Source organism: Ahaetulla prasina, chromosome 1, assembly GCF_028640845.1.
Source record: "Ahaetulla prasina isolate Xishuangbanna chromosome 1, ASM2864084v1, whole genome shotgun sequence".
Taxonomy (NCBI): Eukaryota; Metazoa; Chordata; class Lepidosauria; order Squamata; family Colubridae; genus Ahaetulla; species Ahaetulla prasina.
This window is the reverse complement of record NC_080539.1, coordinates 340,247,835-340,274,435: the sequence shown is the minus strand read 5'-3', so window position 1 is coordinate 340,274,435 and position 26,601 is coordinate 340,247,835. Positions and strand designations below refer to the sequence as shown.

The 26,601-nt window shown below is 35.0% G+C and overlaps 2 protein-coding genes across 14 annotated transcripts in view; one reads left to right on the top strand and one right to left on the bottom strand.

The window, feature by feature from the left end:
- The window catches only part of XRCC3 (X-ray repair cross complementing 3), a 31,058-nt gene extending 27,510 nt beyond the window's left edge, over positions 1–3,548 (top strand). Inside the window, exon 9 of the mRNA XM_058162805.1 lies at positions 2,687–3,548. Coding sequence (XP_058018788.1) covers positions 2,687–2,730 — 44 coding nt within the window. The 3' untranslated portion in view covers positions 2,731–3,548. The remainder of the gene's footprint in view (positions 1–2,686) is intronic.
- KLC1 (kinesin light chain 1) overlaps positions 1–26,601 on the bottom strand; it is a 45,383-nt gene that overhangs the window by 9,305 nt on the left and 9,477 nt on the right. For 8 of the 13 annotated variants that reach the window (XR_009152686.1, XM_058162794.1, XM_058162798.1 and 5 more), the window contains exons 2-14: positions 24,533–24,794; positions 23,844–24,074; positions 22,632–22,710; positions 21,712–21,937; positions 20,143–20,230; positions 19,659–19,760; positions 16,520–16,693; positions 16,249–16,348; positions 14,802–14,851; positions 14,639–14,706; positions 13,003–13,111; positions 11,493–11,654; positions 5,341–5,459 (exon numbers count right to left, since the gene is read on the bottom strand). Coding sequence is in view for 12 of the 13 variants with exons in the window: in XM_058162794.1 (XP_058018777.1) it covers positions 5,341–5,459; positions 11,493–11,654; positions 13,003–13,111; positions 14,639–14,706; positions 14,802–14,851; positions 16,249–16,348; positions 16,520–16,693; positions 19,659–19,760; positions 20,143–20,230; positions 21,712–21,937; positions 22,632–22,710; positions 23,844–24,074; positions 24,533–24,793 (1,769 nt within the window). In the remaining variant the exon portion in view is untranslated. Of the gene's footprint in view, positions 1–3,620; positions 7,001–11,492; positions 11,655–13,002; positions 13,112–14,638; positions 14,707–14,801; positions 14,852–16,248; positions 16,349–16,519; positions 16,694–19,658; positions 19,761–20,142; positions 20,231–21,711; positions 21,938–22,631; positions 22,711–23,843; positions 24,075–24,532; positions 24,795–26,601 lie in introns of those variants that run through there. The other 5 variants (XM_058162795.1, XM_058162799.1, XM_058162801.1 and 2 more) reach the window with 3 other exon arrangements.

The window sequence follows — 26,601 nt, the reverse complement described above, 5'->3', positions numbered from 1 at the left end:
ACTGAATGGAAAAACAATAGCCCATCTTGACTTGTCCCTTAATAGCTTTAATTTTAAATTAAATATTTTAAATTATTGGTTTTTAGAGATTCTCTTTTCTGGAGATAGTTTCTCTGATCTGGATTGCAGATTGTAGAATATAATACATATAAGACATTGTCAAAATTCTGCCCTAATATTATAACATTAGCCAACTGATATCCACAATCTGCAGAGATTTGGTAGCAAATCTTACTGTATTAAATAACGTAATCAACTCTTAAGCCCCAGAGGATGTTATTATCATATTTAGCTGTAACAATGCATATAAAACCTTGTAGAATTCTCATGATATATTCCAAGATTTATTGAACAATTTTCCTACATTGAACTACAGCTTTAATAATTGAGGGGCTTCTAAAATTTTGGAGGATTTATCCTTAAAGATTTAAAACCAAGTAGCATAATACACAAATTACTATTTTTCTATACTCTTGGTGTGCTCAGCACAGCAAACATTTGCACTAACTTTAAATGAAGTAAATGTAAGCAAAACCTGGACATATGCCAACTAGGATTCTTATGAACCTTTAAGGTCTAAAACAGTAAACTTGGATGTTTGGGGATGAAAAACATGAAAGAACTGACTAATACTACCCAGTCAGTTTACAGTAGTCATTTGATAAGTTATAAGGTAAGGGATTTTTTAACAGTTTAACAGAAATTTGCAACATTTTATTCCCTGCACTGGCAAGGTCAGATTGTGGTGGCTGAAATTACTTGGTTTTATAGATTTGTGTTGTGAGTAAAGCAAGTGTATATCAGTAGACAGGCATACCGTTATCTTTTGGCACAGATTAGCCAAAAGACAGCCCCGGCAACTCACCTATGCATTCCTAATGGTAAGTAGTACCATTAATATAACAAGCCTTGGAAATTCAAGCAAATTTATTATAAACTAAGGTATACAAAATAAGAAATATTTACACTGTATTAGTGCCAACAATAACAATATATTTCTGCATATCCAAGAACTTCAATGCATGCATATTAAAATACAGGTGTTATCAACATAAACCAGTACGTCATGCAATATTTACATGTTATTTATTTATATACACTGTTAAACACATATTGTTAATCTAAAATGTTTGACACAGCACAGATATGAACATCTAAGTTTATCAGTTTTTAAATGAGAATTATCCACAGATGACACTGAAACATTAAATAATCAATTTTTAAAAATTGACTTCATACCCACGGTGATATAAATTTAATTGTTTTGCAATACAAGTAGCAGTATAGTATATGACCATTGCAAATACAGGAAATCTTTGACAAGACAACATCTGGTTTTTACGTGTTTTAAAATTTCCTTCTGCATTGGAATCTGCAACCAGGTCATAATACTGTTATTCTTGCAGCACCATTTCTTCAAGTATAAATCAATAACGTACAGAAAATAAATCCTGAGGATTTTAACTAATATCAGCATTAGATAGCCTACTAAAGACAGGGCTGTGTAAAACATGATTGTGTAAGGGCAGAGACTGAAGAGAAGGACATTAGCATCAAGAGGCCTACCAGTTAATTTAGGGAGGTGGGAGGAATAAGCCTAGAATGTCATCTTATGGCTATAGAGTACAGATAATACAGTTTGTGACTTCTTTGCACTGCACTGGAAAATCACTGTTTATGGCTTCTTGTACATAATAAAAAAATTAAATCCAGTCAATTTGATCTGAACACATTCTGCCTAGTGGAGGCTAGAATTGAATAAAGAAAAACCTATTATTTACTGCTGAATGTTAATTTGATTTTCTTAAGCGTGTTCATTAAACCACCGGCCCCAAGTTCTAAGTTGGATGTGGGTAGTGGTGTAGATTGTTTTATAAAAAAACCAAACAAATCCAACCCTAAAAATTGACATTACAGGCCAATGTTTTACCGATCACGCATAAATACCATCATGGACAGATACCACTTCAAATGAGATACTAGTTAGAGGTTAAACTATATAACAGTTTGTATGAAATAAAAGTAGGTCAGAATCTTGTTATTCTTCTAGTTGGGCAAATTCCCACCTGCAGCAGCATTCAAGGTGTCATGCATGTTTTGAACCTATGGATTTATGATTCACAAACAGCAGTTTTCTAAGAGTGTAAGCCTCTTCAGACAGGCTGTCAAAAGCAGTTTGTGATATTGCTCTGAGACCTGCTATTTTGAATCTAAAAATCTTCATGGCCATTTATATAAATGTTTTAAATTGTTTCTTGACTCCTAGCATAAATAATCATATTTAAGGAAATGCAGCAGGATGAAAGCAATATAGAAGAGAAAATATATATGATAATTATCTACAGTGACAATCTGAATATCAGAATTTAATTTTTTATAAAATAAAACTCCTACAGTGCCAACATAATTGTGGCAAGGTAAAGTTAATTAACATACAATGTAAGACTACCAAGTTTCACGCTGGATAACAAACAATAAAGCTACCTAAGATTTTTTTCTGAATGCAAAAACTCCCTCAAAATTCATCTTCTGGTAATTATCTGGAATTATACAGGTACGGTTTGGTTGTGGGGTTTTGTTTTGTCTTGTTTTTGGCACAGTATAGAAATTATTTGTCTCTTTATTTTAACGATCTCTTCGTATGTTTTACATTCCTGGAATTTCCTAATAAATTCCCATCCAACAGTGGTGGGTGGCCCCAGGTTCAGTACGGTTCTATGGAACTGGTAGTAAAACCAGCGGGAGGCTCCACCCATCCACCACGATGTCATCACCGGTGATCTGCACATGCGCAGAGGAGCATGCGTGCTCCCATTGCAAACCGATAGTAAAGGTAAGTAGAACCTACCCCTGCCATCCAAATGCTATCTAGTTCTGACTACCCTTAGCTTTTCTGAGATCAGGTAAGTTTTGTTGAATGCTCTCATCTACTGTAATTTACTAAATGAGAAAAGATTGGAAGGTTTGAAAGCAAACAATCATCTCAAAAAATAATAATAAAAGCAGTAGTTGAAAAAGGAAAACCAGTTTTTTTTATTTAAAAGAGGGAAACACTGTAATTCTTCTGAAGGAATTCCAAAAAAAGGAAGAAAAGTTAGAATAAATGAGATGGGAAAATACTATAGCTTGGATTAGAGTAAAAATAAAACAAGCAATAACAATAGTAATTACGAATTTAGAAGGATTCAATTGTAAGAAATTTTTTTAAAAATTGTATTTGAACTCCAGTAACTTTTTTTAATGAGGTAAACTATGAAATATTATAAAGGCAATTCATAGGGGCAAATTAATGATAATTTAGTCAGTAAACCTTCCTTTTTATTTCTTAAAAATATAGGTAATTCTCTTTCAAAACTGAGTATAGAACTTTATAGAAGTTATATACAAATCTTCATTTATTTCCTTCTCCCCATACCCAATACTATTCAAAAACTACCGTATATACTCGAATATAAGCCGATCCGAGTATAAGCCGAGGTCCCCAATTTTACCCCAAAAACTGGGGTAAACTGGGGACTCGAGTATAAGCCGAGGGTGGGAAATGAGGCACCTACCGGTTGAAACCCTCCCTCCTCAGCTCACAAGCCTGGCGCCCCCCCCCCCCCGCCCTCTCACTGCACCGGCAGGGCTTCCGTCCGGTAAAATGTGAAAAAAAGAAAAAAAAAAACTCGAGTATAAGCCGTATATACTCGAGTATAAGCCGAGGGGCTTAAAAAAAAAAAAAACTCGAGTATAAGCCGTATAGACCCGAGTATAAGCCGAGGGGACGTTTTTCAGCACAAAAAACGTGCTGAAAAACTCGGCTTATACTCGAGTATATACGGTAATCGGTTTTTCACTTGTACAGATTTATGAGAAAAAAGGATCTCAAATGAATAGAAATAGCAGATTTCAGTGAAAATAAGAGCACTTAAATAATACCACTATTTAACAATATTTTATAGAATGTATGTTTTCAGAAAAAAGTGGGTTGCTCTTTGGGAAGCAATGAAAGTAATTAAGTATTTTTTTTTATTTGTAAACCAAACTTTTTTTAAAACTGATGAAAGCATATGCTAATACCTTTTAAAGCAATATAAAAGACCTGCAAAATGTATACAAATTTTAAATTGTTTTTTACTCAAAAACAAAGAGAAAAGGCTGGTTTTAGAAAAAAATATATTGTTGAAAGAAACAAAAGGTGCGTTTAAGTATATTTTAAGGAAAGAAGTAGGTGGCTTTGGAAATATTTTGCTATTATTTATTGACTGAAAATCAATAGTTCAGAGAAAAAGTATCCCCAAAACATTTAATTGTCTTAGCAATAACCTAAATACTGAAATATTCCAAACTAGAAAGTGACAGAAATAGAAAAGATAATCACAAGCAGAAGCAACCATGTTTACTGTAGCAAAAAAAATAATCACATCTGACTAGATGCTTTCCTTGTTAAAAGACTTTCATTTCCTTTATTACTGTTACCTGTTTTTCAAAGCACCATAGGTAGAAATAGTTTGATTTCTATATTTCCAACAAGGATTGTCTCCATTGTTTTTACTCAAAATGGCATTGCATAACTTCTTGTAACAATTAATAATGCTTTCATGTAATAAAATCTGTAACAGTTTATGTCCTTAGATCTGGAAACAACACTCTTTCTATCTCTATCTCTAACTGTAACTATATATCTATATCTGCATGTGTGTATGTATGTGTATACTGATGATATTGGTACAAGTATAAATTTAATCATTACAAGGACTGGATAAAGAATTTCAGTCCATTTTAATATAACAATAGTTTATTCGCAGGAATTCTAGACAAAGTAGATGAAACAGCTTTTATTAATATGTGAGAATTGAAAAAAAAATGTTACATGTTTACATGTTTATTAAATGTAAACAGGTACCCAATTAAATAGATCTGTACAGATTCAATAATCTAGTTTGATTAGATATTATATATACATGCGTCAATTTCTCATGTACCAATTAAATCTTAATGATTTTTTCAGAATATATTACAAGGCTCATATTTTGTTATTAAGGAGAACCTGCTGAAATTCCAGACAAGTGCATTAGTCATTCTATGTGGGATAACAGAGCAATCAATTCTTGAACTAGTCATGTATATATCAAAATTTTTACAAAGCCGTAATACTGTTTACAATCAAATTAAGAGCAAACTTTTTACAACTGTTTATGACCAACTTTCAACAACATCCTGTGTACTGCATTTTTTGTGAGAACTGCTTCCTAATTAAACTGGTGCATTCGCGCAGCAGATAAACCTATTACACAGCAGGATAGGTTTAGGCATATTTCAATTCCCATGTGTTGCAACACATCTATAAATAATTACCCAGGACTTTCTCGTGAACTTCCTCCCTTCAGTTTTCTAACCAGCTTCTCACTGCTGCGTCTAATTGAAGCACGAAGTTTGCTAAAGGAACCACTGCGTTTTAATGATCCAGTGCCATCCTGAAAAAAATGAGCACGTTTAAAACCACAGAATCATTCATCCTTTGTCAGAGTTTAGCGAGCACAACTAAACACCAATTGGTTATGTTCCGCTATCACTGAAGTTATAAGCAAATATCTCAATTTCAAACAAAATTTAACAAAAAGTTATTCTTAACAGATAGAGTGGATAATCTCCAAGATCACTTTGAACCCTTAATTCTAAGATTCTGTGATAATGGCTCTGAGATGAACAGAGTAAAAATAAGTACACAGCATATTATCTATCAGGAGTGCATCACTTTAACTTAACCATGATGACAAGTTATCCAAGAATTACAATTCTCATACATTTCAATGAAACAAGTTTTGGTAGATAGATTTAATAAGATAAAATGATTTAATTATATGAATACTTAATTGCTCATTTCCACTGCAATTAAATGGACATGTATCAAAACAGTATAGGTAAAAGCAATTCCTTGCACAACAGCCAACATTTCTATTAGTAGCATAGACATATAACCTACTACTGCATTCTATGCAAGCCATGATGCAGTAATAAGAATATAACAAAAGCCCACCACCAAGCAGTAGCATTATAGTAACAGCTGAGTGACCAAGATTTTATTGAGGCTCAATCTCATTTGACTCATACGTAGCAAGCAGATATTAAGAACAGAAGCATATGAGAGCACAAAACATTTTAAGTTCTTGCACTTTAACAGTATTCTAGAAAGTTAAGATGCAAGGCCATAATTTTACAATAATATATTTGGTGACATGTTACTTCATTTTCCAGAAGACCAGTTTACATGGTGAAATATTTGTTAACTTTATTCTCTAAGTAACTTGCTTATGCTTTATTTCAAGTTACTAATACCTTGCCGTTTTTGGAAAATAAATCTTTCCATACACAAAAGGTCAAAAAGTACTACGCAGAAGACAGAGACAGACGTCAGTTGGACTGAGTTTATTAGACAAATACACAAAGTCACCCATCACCAAGATTAGTAGAGAAAAGCGTAATTGCATTTTCACATGAATACTAAACAGCACTGCTACTTTTGAATAAGCATTAAGTCAAGACATCTATATTGATGTTAAACCCTGTTATAAGTCTAAATACAATGTAAGCATGTGCCTTACAATTTGAGTTTTTCTAACTAATTACTTTGTCAAAGTAACTAACCTTCATGCCATTTTAATTTCTTGTGTAATAGCTTAAACTATTTTTCATTATAGTGAAACATCTACTTATGAATTTTCATTCTTAGTTTTGTTAACTCATCTGTTACACAGCAAATGGATATTAAGACTACATTCTAGAAGACTACATATCTGGCAAAGCGACACATATACAAGAGAAAGATCCCCTGTCCCAAATATAAGAGACACCAGCACTGAAGAAATGGCCATTTTTACAGGAAGTATAGCTGTGACAAAGATCTTAAGGGATTGCTAAATACACAGCAGTCAGTAGTGGAGAGAAGTTAGAGCTTGAAGATGGTGTACGCCCGTCATGCAGGAGACAGTATTAGAATCAGAAAAGGCATCTAGGCCTGTCGGACAGAAATGGAGAGAGAAAAAACTGGATGAAACTGTTGTGGAGAAAGTTCAACAGTTTTCAGTTTCAAGCTTGTTAATACTTGTTAACAGTATTTCTAGGTCACATAATTATGTGAATTGCTCCGTATATATACTTAGCAGAGAGGGGGGAAATTGAACAGTTTTAAAATGAAAATAAAAGCCTTTAAGCAGGCCTTTGTCTTCTATTGCAAAACTCTTAGCATTCACATGAGTCAGAAGAAGCATTCACAAAGAGTCAGAATCATCCTGTGAATATAATAAATATAATTGAAAATATATAGATTTTATAGCCAATGAATTTCCATTAAAAAAATACACATCAGCCAAAGTCAAAAGGGACCAAAACCCTTTTTAAAAAAACAGAACAAAGTAGAATAATTTAATTTTTAGATACTATGAACAATACAAATGGGAATAAATGCACTCATAATAAATGCATCAATATTCCAAAACTTAATTATACTGTTAAAATATCAAAGCAAGCCTCCAGTCCTTTACATTAAAAAAATAGAAGAAATGGCAAGAGTTTTGCAATGATAAATTGCCTAAACAGAAGTATACTGTAAGATTTGAAAGATATCTGTTGGAATACTTGTATTGTGGCCTCAACCTTTCTTTGAATAAATACTATTTATCAATTCCTTCTTTTTTGTTCCTTCGATTAACTGTTTTAAACCTAGACTGCAAGGAGGGAAGTGTGACAGTTCTACATTTACACCAACCTCATATTTATTAGTAAGATTCAATGAGACTGGCCTGCCTTCATCTTAAACATCTAATGAAAACCTAGGCAAATTTCAGGCCTGACAAATCTGTGTGTATTTAATTAAACAGTAAAGCACCAGGGGCTTATAACTAAGGCTTAGGTTAATTACTTTTGATGACAAAGTCAACTTAAAAACTTGCTTTTCAGTATCAGAACTGAACCCCTCCAGAGTTGCCTCAGAGAGATGGGTGGTATACAAGTTTCATAAATAACAATAAGTTTACAACCACAATTTATTGTTGCTACTTTGAGTTATTGTTAAAAATAATAAAGATGGGATAAAAATAAATAAATACATAAATTTATATGTGTTTTCTTCCAAGCTCTGATTGTTAAAGCACTTTTGAGGGAGAGGAAATGATTAGAAAAAAAAATACCGAAGATTAGAAAACTATTATCCATGAGGAGGATCCCAACAGTTATATATATGGAGCTAAATTAACACATTTATTTTTATTGGTAGACTTTCCAAAACTATGACAGCACAGCAGCAATAATGTATGTTAAATATTTAAAGTTTTAAAGTAACATTTTTTTGTATTTATTGTTTAAAATACTGCCTTGACCACTTCTACAATGAAGAATTTTGTAAGAATATGGTGTAAGAATGAATAAAACACCCTGAAGCATTTTTGTCTAGGTAGGATAAGCAGCCCTTCTATCTATCTATCTATCTATCTATCTATCTATCTATCTATCTATCTATCTATCTATCTATCTATCTATCTATATCTATATCTATATCTATATCTATATATATATAATATAACATATATTCTTAATCAAGAGGCTGTTCTGAAAGATTTTAAATTTTTGTACCTTCTATTCAGAATATATAAATATACAGTATATTATCCCAATAAAGATTTGAAATCTATTTCCATTGCAATTACTTGCTTTCAGTCCCTTGAGGACTTCTAGGAACAAATGGCAGATTGAAGATGGCTCAGTGAAAAGCGGAGCTGAAATTTGTTGCTAAGAACACGGAGCCATCAAGTAGATCAGCTCCTTGACCACCTCTTTAGTGAGATATTAAAGTGAGTTGAGAATGCAAAGGAGAGAGGCTGAAAATCCCTATCGTATTAAATTTCCGTCCAAATAATTATTTCAGTATCACAAGCTACTAGGATTGCTTTAAAGATGACTTTTCAGGCAAAGATAACATTTTTAAAAAATAAAAAATGATTAATATTCTTAGAGAAGAATCTCAAGTTTAGCAGTGTTTTATAAGAATATGATGGATATGTTTAAACTACAGCTGCATTTGACATTTGGTTTACTCAACCCTAAAGACCACATATTATTCAAAGCAGATATTTCCATTTTAAAGGAAGTATTTATTGATCAGAATATTTTAAAATATGGACTATTTGTGATCTAGAAATACTGTTTATTTCCTCGAATGCACTATCAACCGCAAATCTGCATATATCTTAATAAAAAGTAAAACACATGCACACAGTGCATCTTCCTGCACTTGAAAACTGAAGGCATGCCAAGCAGAGGGGGGGAAAAACCAGGGAAGAGTACAGTACACAGTTCTAATTCCAACAGGAAACATAAAAGAATAATGAGGTAATGGTGTTTCTATTATATGCTGATTGACTGTCTTAGCATTGTTAATACTAAATTAGAAAGAAAGTCAAAGAAAAGTCAAAGACAAAGATGAGCAGGAAAAAATGTCAAAGAAGAAAGGAATAAAATAGAGCCACACAACCTTTGGGGCTCTAAAATTCAGGCAAGATTTTAGAGCAACAGAAGAAATCTCTGAAATAATATCCACTATTGAAACTAATCTACACTTCCAAATGCAAGATGAATTGCTATTGATTTCAAATGTATTATAAAAACAAAATGATCATGATGCGCTTATGATGAACAATAATTCTATCTGCTCAGGGTATCCAGTTAAAAATCAAAGCTAGAAAACTATCTGCTGCTACAACAAGCAATAATCATTATAACAATGATGAAGTTATCAGACAAATAGAAAAACAGGTTCAATTATTTAAGAACAATACTGGCTTTAGAAAGTGCTTTTTGTTTTAACTTCTATGGCACACGTTTTGCATTACCCAATGAGAACAGATGGTATGAGATGGGGGAAAAAAGGGTTTTTTTTCTAAAAATCCAAGACTTCCCTGGTATTTGGAAGCAGTAATTTATCAAACTGTAGAGCCATATTTTATTTTTGCATTCTATGCCATGAAGTTTCAGAAATGTTGAATGCAGAAGTAGATTCTGCAGCACACCTCATAGCATACAGGTGGTCCTAGACTTACCACCGTTACCTGGGACTGGAATTTCTGTCATTAAGAGATGCAATTGCAAAGTACAATGTCATGTGACCACATCACTTAGCAACAGCAATCCTGGCAGTCTTCACTGAAGTTGTTAAGTGAATCCCACTGGTGAATAAGCAAGAACCCACTTAGATCTAAACAATTCCGGTCTTGATCCCTCCCCATCCTGAGCTCCAGTAAGATAAGGGAGCCTTATCATCTCCCTTCCATCTCTGCCTTTGGCCACTTTGCCCAGCAGCACTCTGGGAAAAGTGCACAAAAAAGCACAAAAAAGAGGCCCAAGGCCTTCAGCAGTCTCCTGGATCTCTAGTTCAGCGTCAATACTGCCAGAAACATGGAGCGCCCTCTTAAGCCCCACACTTGCAGCCAACTAGAGCCACAGCACAAAGTCCCAGCCACCACCACTGCCCTGCACTCTGCAAGTCCTGCCACACCCAGCTGATCTTCACTGTCTTCTTCTCACTGCTGATAAGGCAGGCCCAACCTGGCTATAGGTGAGGCAGCTGCTGACAATGCCAGACCTTCTTCCTAAGGCCACTCATGTCATTCTCTAAATCATGTGTGCTCTTCTCACAATGCTTCAGAAATCTTCTGAGGCCTTCCAAAGCATTATGGGAATCGTGTGCACAATTTGGGTAACAGTGAGTCCTATCTGCGGAATGGTGTGAGTAGACTTGGTGTGGCTGACTGAGGCTAAAGACCCCGAGCCTATTTTACCTCCACCACTATCATCACTATCACTACCACCGCCACCAAAGAGGCCACTGTATAAGGTGACCAAAAGGACAAATAACAGGTGTGGGGCAGAAGGGAAAGTGAGGGAAGTTGAAGAACCAATGCGATCTTCAGTACAGCCAAGCTACCAAGCACCCACATTTTAATCACATGACCAAACTAGCTGCTCAGCACTACTGTAACTTTAAACAATGAAGCTGAATGAATGTTTGTTAAATGAGGACTAGCTGTATGGAAAAACCCAGCGGATTTCATTTACACAGAAGTTATTTTCACTTTGTTTTCACAATACAGTGTCTAGTTTTTTTTCTTTTATATCATTCCACCTGAGTTTACAGCAATGTTTGTTTCCTGAATCAGCAAACTCTTTAAGTGATAAAAAATATAAGCATGTGACTGTCATACTTTGTTTCCACTAAAAAAACCCATTAGCTGGATTTAGGCTGTGAATTAACTAGGACATTCAATCAGCATTCAAGCACGCACAGCAAGATCCAAATATTAATTCCTAGGTTTTCCTTATTTGAGTATTTTCCAATTGATTTTAAAATATAAAAAGCAGGATTTTTCTTTTACTCAAATCTGCAGATGAATATAAACCAAGAATATGTTATAATGCCAACAGAATAAAAACTTGACTGCACTGTGTACTGTACTCACCCCATTCCATTCTAAGCTCATACTCACTTCCTCTCCTCCATCAGGTCCACTCTCATACTTTACCACATCAATATTAAGGCTTTCACGGCTTTGCCTTCTCTCTATACTTTCTGGATCATTAAGTACTTCAGCAACTTTTTGTTTGTGAACATTGTCAAGTCCCTATTACAACAAGGAAAGACAAAACAAGCATCAGCGAGGAGCTTTTCAAATCACTCCGCCTTAACAAATTCACAATAAATGAAGATTAGAAAATCCTTTTATAGTTTCCAAGATTCTATATTTATCCCCTGAGTAGCCTTAAATATGCTTTACTAGAATCTATGTACTAAAATTCCTTCCTTGATCTTGTTCAACTTGTTAGGGCTTGACACTGGAGCAAGTCAGATTTGGTTGTGTCTCTTTCAATCATACTGAATGCACAATGGATGGGTCACACAGGAGTCCCTTTCAGTCTCTAAGCAGTCACTAAACAAGCATCGTACTCCAGAAGAGTCCACGTGGATTTACCTAATCCATGCAGAATATACATTAGAACAGGATTCATCCACATGGCCTACCTTCAAAAGTGTGGCCAGTAACAGTGTTGCTGGACTCCAGGCCCTAACCCAGCTGGCTCACAGTAGCTTGTGCTTGCCCTGAGGTATCATGTACTCAAAGAACAAGCAACACAGTGTACAGAGCATGAAACTGGTGCTCAGGTTGAAGGCCCATTCTTCTCCAACCAAAGTCATCATGCCATGAATTGTCTGATTGTTTTGCTGGTTAGGTGTATGCACTCCATACAAGTTTTTGAATCTTTCTTGTCAATGTTGAAATATGAAAAAATTATATTCAGTAAGTGTCTTTTGCAAAGATACGCTCCATAATCAACAAGACAAAGTAGAGAGAGCTCATAGCTGAATAAAACTAACTGTTATCAACACAGTTTAAATTTGTCTCCAAAATCTATCCAGATCACCTTGGTTTGTTGTTGTTGCTTTTGAGTTTTCTGGGTGCATCTGAAAAGCAAGATTCCTGGACAGCTCTTGCAAGGTTTTTTTACTTTGGTGCTGTCACTGATCATTTGTCCTTGTTTTCTATGCACTGCTACATTCTCTAATAACCTTTGTTTATTGATTTGGAGACCGGTATTCATTTAAAAATGTAGAAAGGGCTCCTTTATGGTCAGCCTCTAAGCTCCTATGTATGCAAACTGTGATCCTGCACGTCACTGATTAAACAGAGGTGCTTAGACAGATACTGAATGGTCATTTGTCAAAGATGCTAGCAGTGGATTCTTGTACTGGGCACAGACTTGTAGTCAGTGATGCATTTTGCTGCAAAGATATATTTGAACTTCTTGGTTTCGTACATTTATGGCAGGTTTTCTTTAGTATTTCATGCAATAAAGGAATACATATCCTTTGTTCCTAAATTTATCTTTCTTCTGCTCTAAAATAATGATATAATATCAAAATGTTAAACACTTTAAACATTTTGAAGAACCTTTTCGTGTTATAGTACTCGCCTGTTTACGGGACCTCATTGCTGCCTCTTCTAGTGTTTCAGCAGCTTCAAACTTCCCTTGACGTCTGTAAAGTGCTCCAAGATTCTTTAAAGTAGTTGTAACTGTTGGACTGTTAATTAAAAATCAAAATTATTTCTGACAGCAATCCACAACAATCCAAGCTTGCAGCAATCCTGCTTAAGACTGCATTGGAAGATTAAAAGCCAATGCTCATCTTAAGCCTAATTAGCAATAGCACTCAGACTTATATACCGCTTCACAGTGCTTTACAGCCCTCTCTAAACAGTTTACAGAATCAGCATATTGCCACAAAAAATCTGGCTCTTCAGTTTACCAACCCTGGAAGGATGGAAGGCTGAGTCAACCTTGAGCCTGTGGGACTCGAACTGCCAAACTGCTGGCAGCCAGCAGCCAGCAGGAGTAGCTTGCAGTACTGCATTCTAACCACTGCATCACCACAGCAGTATGTATTAATAAATTAATAAAGTAATGGGTATTTATTTCCTAAAAGCATTGAATTTAAATACTTCCTTGTTATGGAAATGTTCATGCAGAAATCAGGTTTCATATTGTAAGTGATTTTTGGGTAACATACTTGCAAAGGGCAAAAATTGTTTTCATAGTTATTTTAGTCCATTTTATAGCTAGTTCGAAAGCAATAGCTTTAAAACATATGAATTGTATTATCAATTTCCCTTTATTAACTTTGTTCAGTTTTTTAAAAAAAGAAGAAAAACTGCATAAAAATATCTGATATATAATACTCTGCATTTGAGCTATCATTTTTGCTATTTGTCTCTTACAGCAAGTGTAAACATTTTTATTCCAATAAAAGAAGTAAAATCACCTCTTAATAATATTTTACAAGTTCAATGCCACATCAATATTAAAAATAGGAATTATTAAAAACAAAAAGCAATAGCAATAACAACACAAACATACGAAGTGCTACTCCCTTTGGCGCTCCTTCTCTCAAGGCACAGTGGTTATGGTGCTTGTCTAGCATAACCACTTTAGGCCACAAAATGCTTTTAATTGCTATAGTAAATACATCAGCTGCACCAATAAAGCCCTTGGCAGAGCAACACTAGTTAGTGACTGCAGAAGGCTTTGCAAACCAGTATATTCAAGCAACTCAAGAATATTCTTGAGAATGTTTGTGGCCACTTTAGGCCACAAAATGCTTTTAATTGCTATAGTAAATACATCAGCTGCACCAATAAAGCCCTTGGCAGAGCAACACTAGTTAGTGACTGCAGAGGGCTTTGCAAAACAGTATATTCAAGCAACTCAAGAATATTCTTGAGAATGTTTAAGATTTTTCTCTAGAGTCTAGACCATATTGTTCTGGTGGATGGTTTTATGATTTTTGAACTGAAAATACTTTGAGATATTCTACAGAAAACATTACAGATGGAACAGCCATATTTTTTTTGGTCCAGAACACTGGAAACACTTCAAACTTCAAACACTTCTGGTTTCAAGAATTTACTGCCCAAAGCTGTCAAACTCCCCCACTCCCCAAGAAGAGCCTGGCCCAGTGGGAACAAAAGCTATTATGATTTCTTTACATTTTAGAATTCATAGCACTGCCAACAGCCAAACACTACAAATGATTTGGGGAAAGTATACCTACCTGTCAACTTTGCAAGCTTTGTACCAGCCTCCATATTCACCAAATGTCATGCCATCTTTTTGTTTTCCCTACAGTGAGAGCAATATGTTAAGCAGAAAAGTGGAATATAAATTAACAACAACATATTTATTTATAAATTAATTTCTATTCTTTAATTCCTTACCTTGCATTCTTCTCTCTCCTCAGCGTGCATCCAAATTGGTTTGTTTTCATCTATGTAAGAGTAAAGTATTGAATTGTGAAATAAAATTACCACACATTCCAGAATAATGGTTAAGGAAACATTTTATAACTATATAGAGAAATCTATCCTAGACTGCTAGTTTCTAAAACATGTTGGTCAGTGTTAACTAGTAGCTCTTACTTCTATTGTTGTAAAGATTACCCAATTCTATTTTTTAAAAATAAGGCAAATGCCACAGAAAGTTATCTCATCCCATTATGTCAAAATGCATCTGCCTTCCTAGACATTGTGAAAAAAGGACCTATAATTCCAAGTTGTTCTATTTAAAGTAGCTTTGATCTAAACCAGCCTTCAAATAGCATGTTGAGAGAACACAGCTGTCTTATAAAGCATTACAAAGTTTTTCATTGATCACAGTATTTCTGACAACTTATACATCCTTGTTGACATAACTGATTTAATGCAATGAAGCCACTACACTGAAATTACTATATACAGTCTGTATTTCTTGTGTGAAACAACACTCAGCTGACTTATTTTTATTAGTACTATATTTTACTACACTGGGAAGAATTCTATTACTTATGAAAAGAGGCCTAAAAGCAAACAGATAATTGTAACCAATGTCATTTGAATGTTTTGGTTTTAAAAATGCTTCTTCCATCCCTTATTCATTATGTACTGAAATAACCCGTGACCTGCTGAGTCATCATTTTAGAGCGATTTCCTTACCAGATTCCTCAATGCATTCAACACTGGCAGAGCTTCTAATGTACTAGAAATGTTGTTAAAGCTTCAGGGAGATATTCAGAGATGTACCTGTCTCAAAAGTAGCCCATGTTGAACTGTAAAGCACAGTCAAACATGAGCAGTTGACCACAGAATATATTTTAAGACATTTGTATTATGTTTTATAACACAAATAAAATAAAACATAAAATGTTTTATAAAATTCGCCAAACTTCAGTTCCAGAAGAGTCATGGCTCCTAGATTTTTGAATGCATTCTGTTAAGTTAGCCCATTTGAGATATCTTGGCTGAAATTTTTTTGCTTATGATGCACTGTTATGCCCAGCTGATGGTTGCAGACATAGGTTTTAAAGGGGGGGGGTGTGTGCGTGCGTGCACGCATGCGCGCGCGCGCACACACACACACACACAGAGGGAGTAAATTCTGCTCAATTTAAAATGGGGGGGGCGGGTTGGGCATACCTCAAGTACAATTTGAAATATGTATCACTTGATAAAATACCTGTGATCAGATCTGCAGAACTAATATAGAAATAAATATAGAACTAATATAGAACTAATTCTTCATATAAGATTTCTAAAATCTGTATTATTTTTAAAAATGTAACATGCATACACCATATCGTTTGGAAAATAATATCCATGTCTAACATTTTTTCATAATACAAACATTTACCATCCACGGAGCCAAATTCTCTTTCATGGGCACGAGTAAGAATCTCTTTGTACAAAGTTTCTGCTTGCTTAAATTTCCCTTGTTTCAAATAGCAGGATGCCTGAAGAGAGAAACCATTACTTTAGCATGTTTTAAATTTAAATATTGGTATTAGCACTTGTGTAAGCATTTGTAGGACAAGCCAGCAGCTAAGGTCACAGTTTCACGTTTTCAGCAAATGAGAATCACAATGGCTTGCTTCTCTGCTTTTTATTCTATTCTACAAACATACCAAATTATTCTTTGTTTTTGCTACATTTGGATCATCTGGCCCCAGTTTTGTTTGGTAGATCTCAAGTGCCCGCTGATAGTAGTATTCTACTTCTTCATATTTGCCCTGGTTCTGACATAGTAATGCCAGATTATTTAACTGTTTGGCAACATCTGGATGGTCTTTTCCCAGCACCTAGAAATAAAAAGGAATTTCACATTAATTCTTTTCTTTCTCAGATACAGTTAATATCTATTTGATTGAGGTGTTGAGATAATCTTTATCTACTCTTTTGTCAGCGGATCTTTGTACAGTATTCATTTTTTATCAATTAATGGCTGATTGAATCACTGCTATCACATTTACTTCTCTAGTTTTTCTTACTGATATCCTTATAATGAATGTATTACAATAAATTTTATGTTTCTCAAATTAAAATGCTTTAAGGTTTTCAGATATAACTTTATAGAATCGCTTACAGTTAAACAAGTGTGGAAAGGTCTAATAAGCAGTGCCTTTGCTTGGCAGTTTTGTAAAGGAAATGGCAGATTTGTACTTTCAGATTTGCAAGGTTCTATTAACGTAGCTTTACAATGAAGTACAATTATAATCATTTTTCCTGCCTGGTCTACCTGGTAAGGCTGACATTTTGGATGGGAAAAGAAAGTACCATGAATGATTGTCCCATTAACTCTATTTGCAAAAATATATTGGAAGGCCAAAGCAAATTTTCTAGCACAGCTATGTGTTGTTTGGAAAATACTATCTTCCATAGAACACATAAGAGTAAATAACTATATGTAGTCCATGACTTTACGACCACAATTGAGCCCAAAATTTCTGTTGCTAAGTGAAAAAGTTGTTAAATGAATTTTGCCCCATTTTACAACCTTTCTTGCCACAGTTGTTACGTGAAGTTGTTAAGGCAGTAACATAGTTAAGTTATTAAGCCGTTGTTAAGTAGTAATTTTGCTTGCCAGAAGGTTACAAAAGGTAATTACATGACCCCAGGCTACTACAACTGTCATAAATGAGTCAGTTGCCAAATATCTGAATTTTGATCACATGACAATGGGAATGCTGCAATGGCTGTAAGTGCAAAAATGGTTATAAGTCACTTTTTTCACTGCCTTTGTAACTTTGAACAATCACCAAATGAACTGTTGTAAGTCGAGGCCTACTATAGTCTCTGAAGGATTTAATCTAGTATATTTTCAGTAAACATAAGGCTGGGCAATTAAATTGTTGTGATATGCCAATCATATTAATTTAAATCTACCACGCACACATATAGAGCACTAAAATTCCCTGGTTATGTAACTTCATATTGTTTCATATTAATACTTCATATTAATTCCCTCAACACTGTCAAACTAGTTACTAAGTCTGCATTACTATTAATCTTCTCATCGTTCCCATCACCCATCTCCTCCCACTTATGACTGTATGACTGTAACCTTGTTGCTGGTATCCTTAAGATTTATATTGACTGTTTCCCTATGACTATCATAGTGTTGTACCTTGTGATTCTTGATGAATGTATCTTTTCTTTTATGTACACCAACAGCGTATGCACCAAGACAATCACACTTGGCCAATAAAGAATTCTATTCTATTCTATTCTATTCTATTCTATTCTATTCTATTCTATTCTATTCTATTCTATTCTATTCTATTCCTTCAGAATTTCTTCTCGTTTATTTATACCTTCCAACTTCATTAATTTCTTTATTCCATCATGTTTATAAAAAAGCTCTGTAGGAAATTATCTTCAGGCTACTTCAGCTGACTGCTAGCTGCAGTTCAGCAGATCGAATCTCACCAAGCTCAAGGTTGACTCAGCCTTCCATTCTTCCAAGGTGGGTAAAATGAGGACCCAGATTGTTGGGGGCAATATGTTCACTCTGTAAACCGCTTAGAGAGGGTTGTAAAAGCACTATGAAGCGGTATATAAGTCTAAATGCTATTACTATTGCTATCTTTGTCCCCTATTATCTCTGTCCCCGTTGCTCAACTTCCCAGCCTCCATCATGGTATTCTTACTGCTTTCTTCAGAATGCCCTTTTGCTCTCATGCTCTCAGATTTTAGCTAGCAAAGTGGGAACACTCCCCAATCTTTTTCTTTTTAAATTAGAAATTCCGTGATTAAGGAAGTTTCCCTTAGAATGAAAAAAAATGTTGTATGATAAATGTGCTTAAAACATTCAAGAAACAACTATTAAAAAAATGTTTTGGCTCTTTTCCCCCCCTGCTGCATATGCTAATGCTTTCGAGGGTGGTGGTGGTGTTGTTGTTTTGGTATGTAGATTAGTTTATGAAACTACTTCCAAAAGAGTTTATACAATATTCCTTATTAACAGCTGTCCTTGTACTATTACAAATATTTTAATCTTCTATAATAACAAATTGCAATATATCCATATTACACCAAATATTTAAAAGAAAAAAAGTCTCCTAACTGCATGCATAGCTTTCTTCTTTAGCCTGCATACATCTAGGGTAGTCCTCAATTTAAAACTGGTTGCTTAGCAATTTTTAAATTCTGACAGACCTCTCCAGAGTATCGGATACTTACAACCCATTTCTAATGTTACAACAGCCGCCCCCTCACAGTCACATTTTAGACGCTTGGGAACTGGCCTATATGGCAGTTTGCAGAATCCTGTAGTCACATAACCACATTTTATGATATTTTTGCCAAAAACCTGCCTTTCTGCAAGTTATTATAGAACATTAAAATATTTGTTTGGCAAAACTGGACCATAGCAAATAGTTGGTTCACTTGACAACCACAGTGTTTACTTAACCACCATCACAAAAAAAATTGCAAAATCTGGTCAATCATGTGGATGACCTGCTTTATGACTCTCGTAACTTACAAACATAATGGGCAGCTCCATTTTAGTCGTAAATTGAGGACTACCTGTACTGCCAATATTATAATTGTAAGATACCGTCAACAAAAATAACCGAGGCCAATATTTTAAATATAATGTATTCTGATTTATATTAATATTTGTTTATTGAATTCTAAACTAATTTTACCGGCTTCATTTGTAATTATTGTGTTGTTTGGTAAAAGTATGTGACAAATTGTTATTATTATTACAATTTTAGGAGGTGGTTTTCTGTATATCACACAAAACTAAATAAATGTTACCTTTTCTCTGATTTCCAAAGCTCTCTTACATAAAGGTTCAGCTTCCTTGTATTTTCCTCTTTTCCCATAAAGTACAGCAAGATTATTTAAAGTTGCTGCAACCTGCAAGAAAAACCAACCACTAGATCAACTACTACACCTGCTGAAATGATTTTTAAGTTAAATAGTTCACATACTTATATTTTAGTATACTTCAAATGTAAACAGTTCAGTTTTTTTAATTGTTTATTCAAGGAATACTATTATAGACAATATCTGTTTCAGCAGAGGAATATACTATACACTTGATACATGTATGAAGAAAGTAATTTAAATAAATAGAGCTAAAAAGATTTGTATTCAGTTATTACAAACTCAAAAGAATTGAAGGTCCTCTAACTTGAACAATAAACTTTAAAACCTTCGTTTCAAATTTAACATTAAAATGAATTTTAAGGAAAAGAATTTGTGATAGGAAAAACAAAAATCTCCACTATATACAGACCGCGGGATGATCTTTGCCTAAGGTCTTTTCACGAATGGCCAGGGCATCATTCAGTAAATTTGCTGCATCTTTGTATTTATTCTGGTCCCTACATTGGAAAGAAATCATTTACATACACTAGTTTGTAAATGCTTAATATAAACATATTATATAAATATTCAACATTTCATTTCAAAATATTGCATGTAGCTGTTAGTGAAGCTAACACTGAAGCTAAACCTTTACTATAGGACTTTGCCGAACCATCATAAGCGTTTGTAAAGACAATACTAAAATAAAAGTGAATCCAGTCCTTGGGTGTAACTACCAGACATATCTGAGATATAACTATGTATTATTTAGCCTTGTGTAAACCTACAAAAATAAAAGGATTTTTTAAAAAATTAACAATTATGTGTCCTGGAATAGGAGGGTTAATAAGACTTGTAAATATAAAATTCTGGCTTCCAGGTTGAATAGTTCAGTTAGTGGTGGAGGAGGGGAGAAATCTTGCAGGCTACTGCAGAGTGGGAAGACATCTTCTTTCAGCTGTTCAGTTAACAAAACACATTTCAAAGGAGAACATGTCAGACTCTGTCACACCACAGCCCAGACAGCCCAAGCACCCCTAGGCTAAATTACTTTAACACAATAAATTGGATTTTCTAGATCAGATGCCTGGAGAATGACACAAATAAGGATCACTATCTATCAGCTAATGTTACTGGCTAACTATCAAAGAGATGAGCAGTCTGGGCATAGAAAAAGATGAGGTGGCAAGAATATAGCTAATCTTTTTCTGGGTTTGACGAGACAATATGTTAATTATAGCAGAGTCTGTGTCTAATCCTATTTATTTTAATGAGGCTTAGTCCCGGATAGGCTGACACTGTATAAGATTGCTGTATTTAATGATATTGGAGGTAGCTATTCTGTCTGCACGTGTGAACATCTTCATAGTGACAAGCCTCTGAGTTCATAATTCTGCCACAGAGTCTTGTGACTCTATAAAATGAAATCCTGTGACTAAAACTGCCATCCTGAATTGATTACCTGGTTATCAACCTAATAGTGGTTTGGCTTTCTTAAAGCTCTATAAAGGGAAATAGAAGGTTAATGGAATGGGTCTATAAATCTAGTTTTGATTGAGGTAACCTACAGAACCATCTCCTCCAAACAGAATTTGCCAGTCTTGCTGAATCAGTCCACAAGCAGAAACTTCAAATCCCCTTTCATTTGGAGCTTGGGGATGAAACAGTGGCCCTGCCTCTCTAGAACAGGGGTCTCCAACCTTGGAAACTTTAAGCCTGGAGGACTTCAACTCCCAGAATTCCCCAGCCAGCAAAGCTGGAAGTTCTGGGAGTTGAAGTCCTCAAGGCTTAAAGTTCCAAGGTTGGAGACCCCTGATCTAGACCAATTTACCCACACGTAACATTTTGTAAAAGAGTAAAAACCTGGCCTTTCCTGTTAGCATTTGGACTTGGTGTGTTGGATGTTTTTAACTGTCTTATAAATAAAACATTGCACTGCAGCATCAGTACATTCTAAACATGCAATATATTTTTCAACTATATTCTTAACCTTACTAACCTGTATACTAATGCAAGTATGTTCAACATAGTGGCAACATCAGGGTGATCGTGGCCTGATGTTTTTTCAAGGTCTTCGAGAGCTTGCTTACAAAGTGGTACGGCAACCTCATATCTACCTTGGGACGCATACTGAATTACAAGATTATGAAGGGTCCTTAATCTTGCTGGAATCTCATAACCACCTTGTTGGGCAGCTGCTGCTGCACTGCTATGTGGCTGTTGAACTGGAAATAAAATAATCAGAATAAGCCCATTAAATTCTGAGGCAAGGTTAGTTTCCAATCTCCTGGAAGTTCATAAAAATTTTAGTGTTCCAAAAAGACTTTGGGACTTGACAGCTATAAATTTCTCAATGCAGGTATACTATATTCATTACAATTTCACCCATCATTTCATATTTTACTGTATAATATGCTATTAATATTACAGTAATAGCTGCAACTGTTGATTTTGTATACCATTTAAATAGCCGTGGCCAAAACTAACAGTACTTCATTATAAACCAACCAATCAACCATTAATATAGTTGAACTGGCCTTCATTAGTAGCATATACACTGATGTTTTACCTATAAAATATTGTACACCTATTAAGCTTAATAATATGACATGCTGCTGTTTGAGAATACATCTTTTTGGACACGTTCTGTAAACAAAGTTAAAGTACTTCCGTACCTCTTTTCTCTTCAAATTACCTGATTTTTAGAAAAATGTAGCTCAGCTCATGAAAGGAAGAAATGTTAGGGACTTATTCAATAGTAATTGTTAGACTACGTAACTGGATGGTGGAACTCTTGGTTCTCCCCAATTTCAAATTTTGGGTGGAGGCTTGCTAAGACAAGACTGGGTTTCAGAAATGAAAACAGATTCAGGATGTAGTCCGGTAAGTCTAGTAAAATTAATTACAACTATAACTTACTTCCTTGTCCTTGGTCATCTTCATCATTGGGGAATAAATCATCCAATGGCTCTTTGGCAGAATCTGCGTCTTTGTCCTCCTAAAATGTATCCCGAATATTCAGACTATTAAAATTGCTGAATCAAAATATAGATTCTTTTTTACTTTGGTTTGCACGTTGTTTTAATTCTGAGGGATCCTTGTTTGTCTCTGAGCTTGTTGGTTTTCTTGCAGACGTTTCATTATCCTAACTAGGTAACAACATCAGTGTTGGTAAGGAGTGCTGTTTGCTGTCAGTTTATATTCTGTTGACTTGCCTGTCTGTGCGGGTGGGGGTGGTTTTAAATATTCTTTGGTTGGGCTGTTTAATGATGGCTCTTTGGCAGTTTCTTGATTGTTACTTGATTGTTGGTCTGAAGTTAACCTTGGAATTAATCTATGCTGATCTGAGTGCTGATTACTGCTGATTACTGATTACACTAGTAATCAGCACTCAGATCAGCATAGATTAACTCCAAGGTTAATGTCAGATCAACAATCAAGTAGGCCATCAGTAAACAGCCCAACCAAAGAATCTCTAAAACCCGGTCCCACCTACACAGATAGGCAAGACACTAGAATATAAACAAACAGCAAACAGCACTCCTTACTAGTACTGATGATGTTACATACCTTAGTTTGAGTAATGAAACATCTGTAAGAAAACAAGCAAGCTCAGAGAGCACCAAAGACCCATCATTTCATCCCTGAGCTATAAATATTCTCCTTTATTGTTTTAATTCCGTTGTTTTACTTTTTATTTTGAAAATGTAACCACCAAAAGTTGTTAGATTGTGGCGAGATAAAAATCAAATCAAATTAATAAAATGTATAGCACATATAGCATACTTAGATTAGAAGGTGCATTTGGGAAAGTAGGAATTAACTGGTTTTAAAGATATAAATGTACTGCTTAATTCCTGGCCTTTCCCATATATATGTCCTTTGGCTTCCAATTCAAAGCCAAATAAATACTGGACTCAAAGAGGCTGTGTTATAAAAATATTATAAAATTACTTATTTTATGGAATTCAATATATATGCAAGATTGACATCACGTACAAACATCACACAGTCTTTGTCCATACTTACAGATATTAAAGAAATTAAATCTGCTTTAAAAATTCTAAATATTTTCAGAGTAACGTTCATTCACAGAAAGGAATTTCATGTAATTTATTTGAAGCTACTTACTGAAGGTGATAGATCATCATCGTATTTTTTTAACTGATTCATGAATTCAAGATGCTTCTTTTCTTCTTCCAGCTGAGCCACAGACTGTTCACTTTTTTGTAATTTCTGCTGGGTATTAGCAAGTTCATCTCTTAGCCACTGGTTTTCTTGACATAGCCTACGAACTTGGGCACGTAATTTCTGCTTCTCTGATTCTACAGCATTTAGATGATTTGACAAAGCCATCATCACCTAGAATGCACCAAAAATTGTTATTTGTTTGAGTCAGGATTCTAGCAGTTAAACATTTTGTAAAGCAATAAGGAAATGGACATTGATTAGATAAATGGACAGATGATAGATAGATAACTAGGGTTGTAAACTAATAAAATCAGAAAATAAAGAAAGTAATTTCCTTCATAGGAATGTCAAATTATTTTTTAAATTCTCCTAGTGATGTTAAGAGTTTTGGGCCGACACCAAGGAACAAATAAGACTGTCCTAAAGACAGACGAAAACAGAGCGTATATTATTGTAAAAACGGCATTGAAAAAAAGCATGTGTGCTGAAGTCATAGTTTTATCCAAAGCACAGAGCCAAGTTATAAATTGATTATATACTATCATATTTATTGAATTAAAATTCCAATTTTCCACCTTGATTTTGAATATCAGGGATTAAATAAGGCTATTTTCATTCATTTTATTTACCTGAGCTTCACTTAGCCCCAATTCTAGCATTTCCAAAGACTTCCGAATCATATTTGATTTTTCTTCCACCAGATTGGTCTCGTCATCTTTCTTCAAACATTTTAGTGTCTCAAGTAGACTCTGTAAGATGGAATTGTGCTCATTCTTCAAGGCTTCTAGGCCTTGAATAACTTGTTTAGTCTTGGAAATAATCTCATCCTGAGTGAGCTTTTCCAATTTGTCTTCTTTTATATACACCATTGTGGACATGTTGTCATACATTCTAGGGAAAAAAAGTTCCAGAGATATTATTTAAATACCATCCAAATACATTGTTTCAATATTAAAGTTTTAGCTCACATACCATAATGCAATTTATTGACTAATAATTATGCCCAATAGCATTTATTTTCTGGAAACGATCACAATGATATGTAGAATTCATCTTCCCTCCCTTAAACTCAGAGAAGAGAGATTGTTATTACATTATACCATGTCCCTATGTAAGAAGCTAGACATGACTTTCATGCCTCTTGGGGATGGGAAAATTTCTCTATTTTTATACAATGTACATCCTATGTGATGTTTGTGTTTGCTTATTCTGTGGAACCAAATGGTTTATGGCACTGTATATTAAAGGTAGACTATATATATATATCATTCTGATAATTTCTATATATCACCTGCTACAACCACTGAGCACCAGGTCATCTCTTAAAGCTAACAAAATGTGTAAGATCCTAAACACATGAAAGGAAAAATTAATGAGTTCAATCCCTAGGAGAGAATTACATAGATGTTACAGAATAATATCTAGCTACCTACATTTCAGAAGCCCCAACTAAGATGATCCAATCATGTAATACCTGTTTATGGTGGCTGATATACAGTATTCTCTAGAAAATTCAGAAAGATGAAAGCATAGCATCAAATGACATTTTATGATTCTATTAATGAATAGGCAATATTGAACAGGATTCCAGTTGCAAGCAGAAGATAAATCAGCATATCAATATAAAATGCTCAACAAATAATTCCATAAGCAATGATGCAGCTCTGACATTTAAAACAGGTAATCCTTGACTTATGACAGCAATTAGCACTGGAAATTTCATTCACTTAGCAATGGCAATCCTTACAATTCTGGTTGCTGTCATTAACTGAATGCCACAATTATTAAGTCCTGCCACTTCCCACAGCTAGTCAATCCCAACCTGGCAGGAAGGTTTGCCATGTGGGGGAAGAAAGAAGAGGGTGTTTGGGGATGTGGGCGAGGGTTGAGGAAGTTGCATGACAAGCACGCACAGGTCAGAGAGAGTGTGTGAGAGGTGTGAGTTGGAGATGATAAATGAGAGGACACAAGAGACACTGTGTGAGTCTGGGAGGTTTGAAGAAGATGCACAAGAGGTGCTATGCAGGTCAGGTAAAGTACATGAGTGTGCATGAGAAGTGCAGTGTAGGTCATGGAGACAGTAGTAAAATCCAAACCAATTTGCTACCCATTCGCTGGCTGCGCATGCACACCAAATGTGCACTACATGCACATGCGCAAAGTGCACCAAACGCATGCTCTGCATGCACATGTGCAATACACACCAAAAGGAGGCTTGGGAAGGTAAGCAGAAGCGAGGGGGGGAATCAGCTGTGGTGCACGATTTAGATTTGCTAGAAAGCACGATTTCCTGCTTTCTAGCAAAGCTAGACCCCAGTGCACAGCTGATCGCCGGAAATACCAGTTCAGAAGAACTGGTAGCTTTTTAAACTGCCAGTTCAACCGAACCAGTAGTTAGCTATGGTTCGCCTGAACCGATAGCTAACTACTGGTTTGCCTGAACCGGTAGCCTTTTTTACTACTGGTTTGCCTGAACTGTTAGTTTTATCACTGGAGGTGCATTTGTGGCCAAAGTGAAGCAAATGCAGAGTGGCTAGGGAAGGGTGCACGGATGGAAAAGTCTTATTCAAGCATCTTGCAGTTTCCCTGCTGGCTTCCCCACTGACATTCTGAGGAAGCCAGAAAGGAAATTGCAAATGGTTATCGCATGATCACGGGGCACTTGGCATCCAGCCATATACTGTCTGAAATCCTTTCT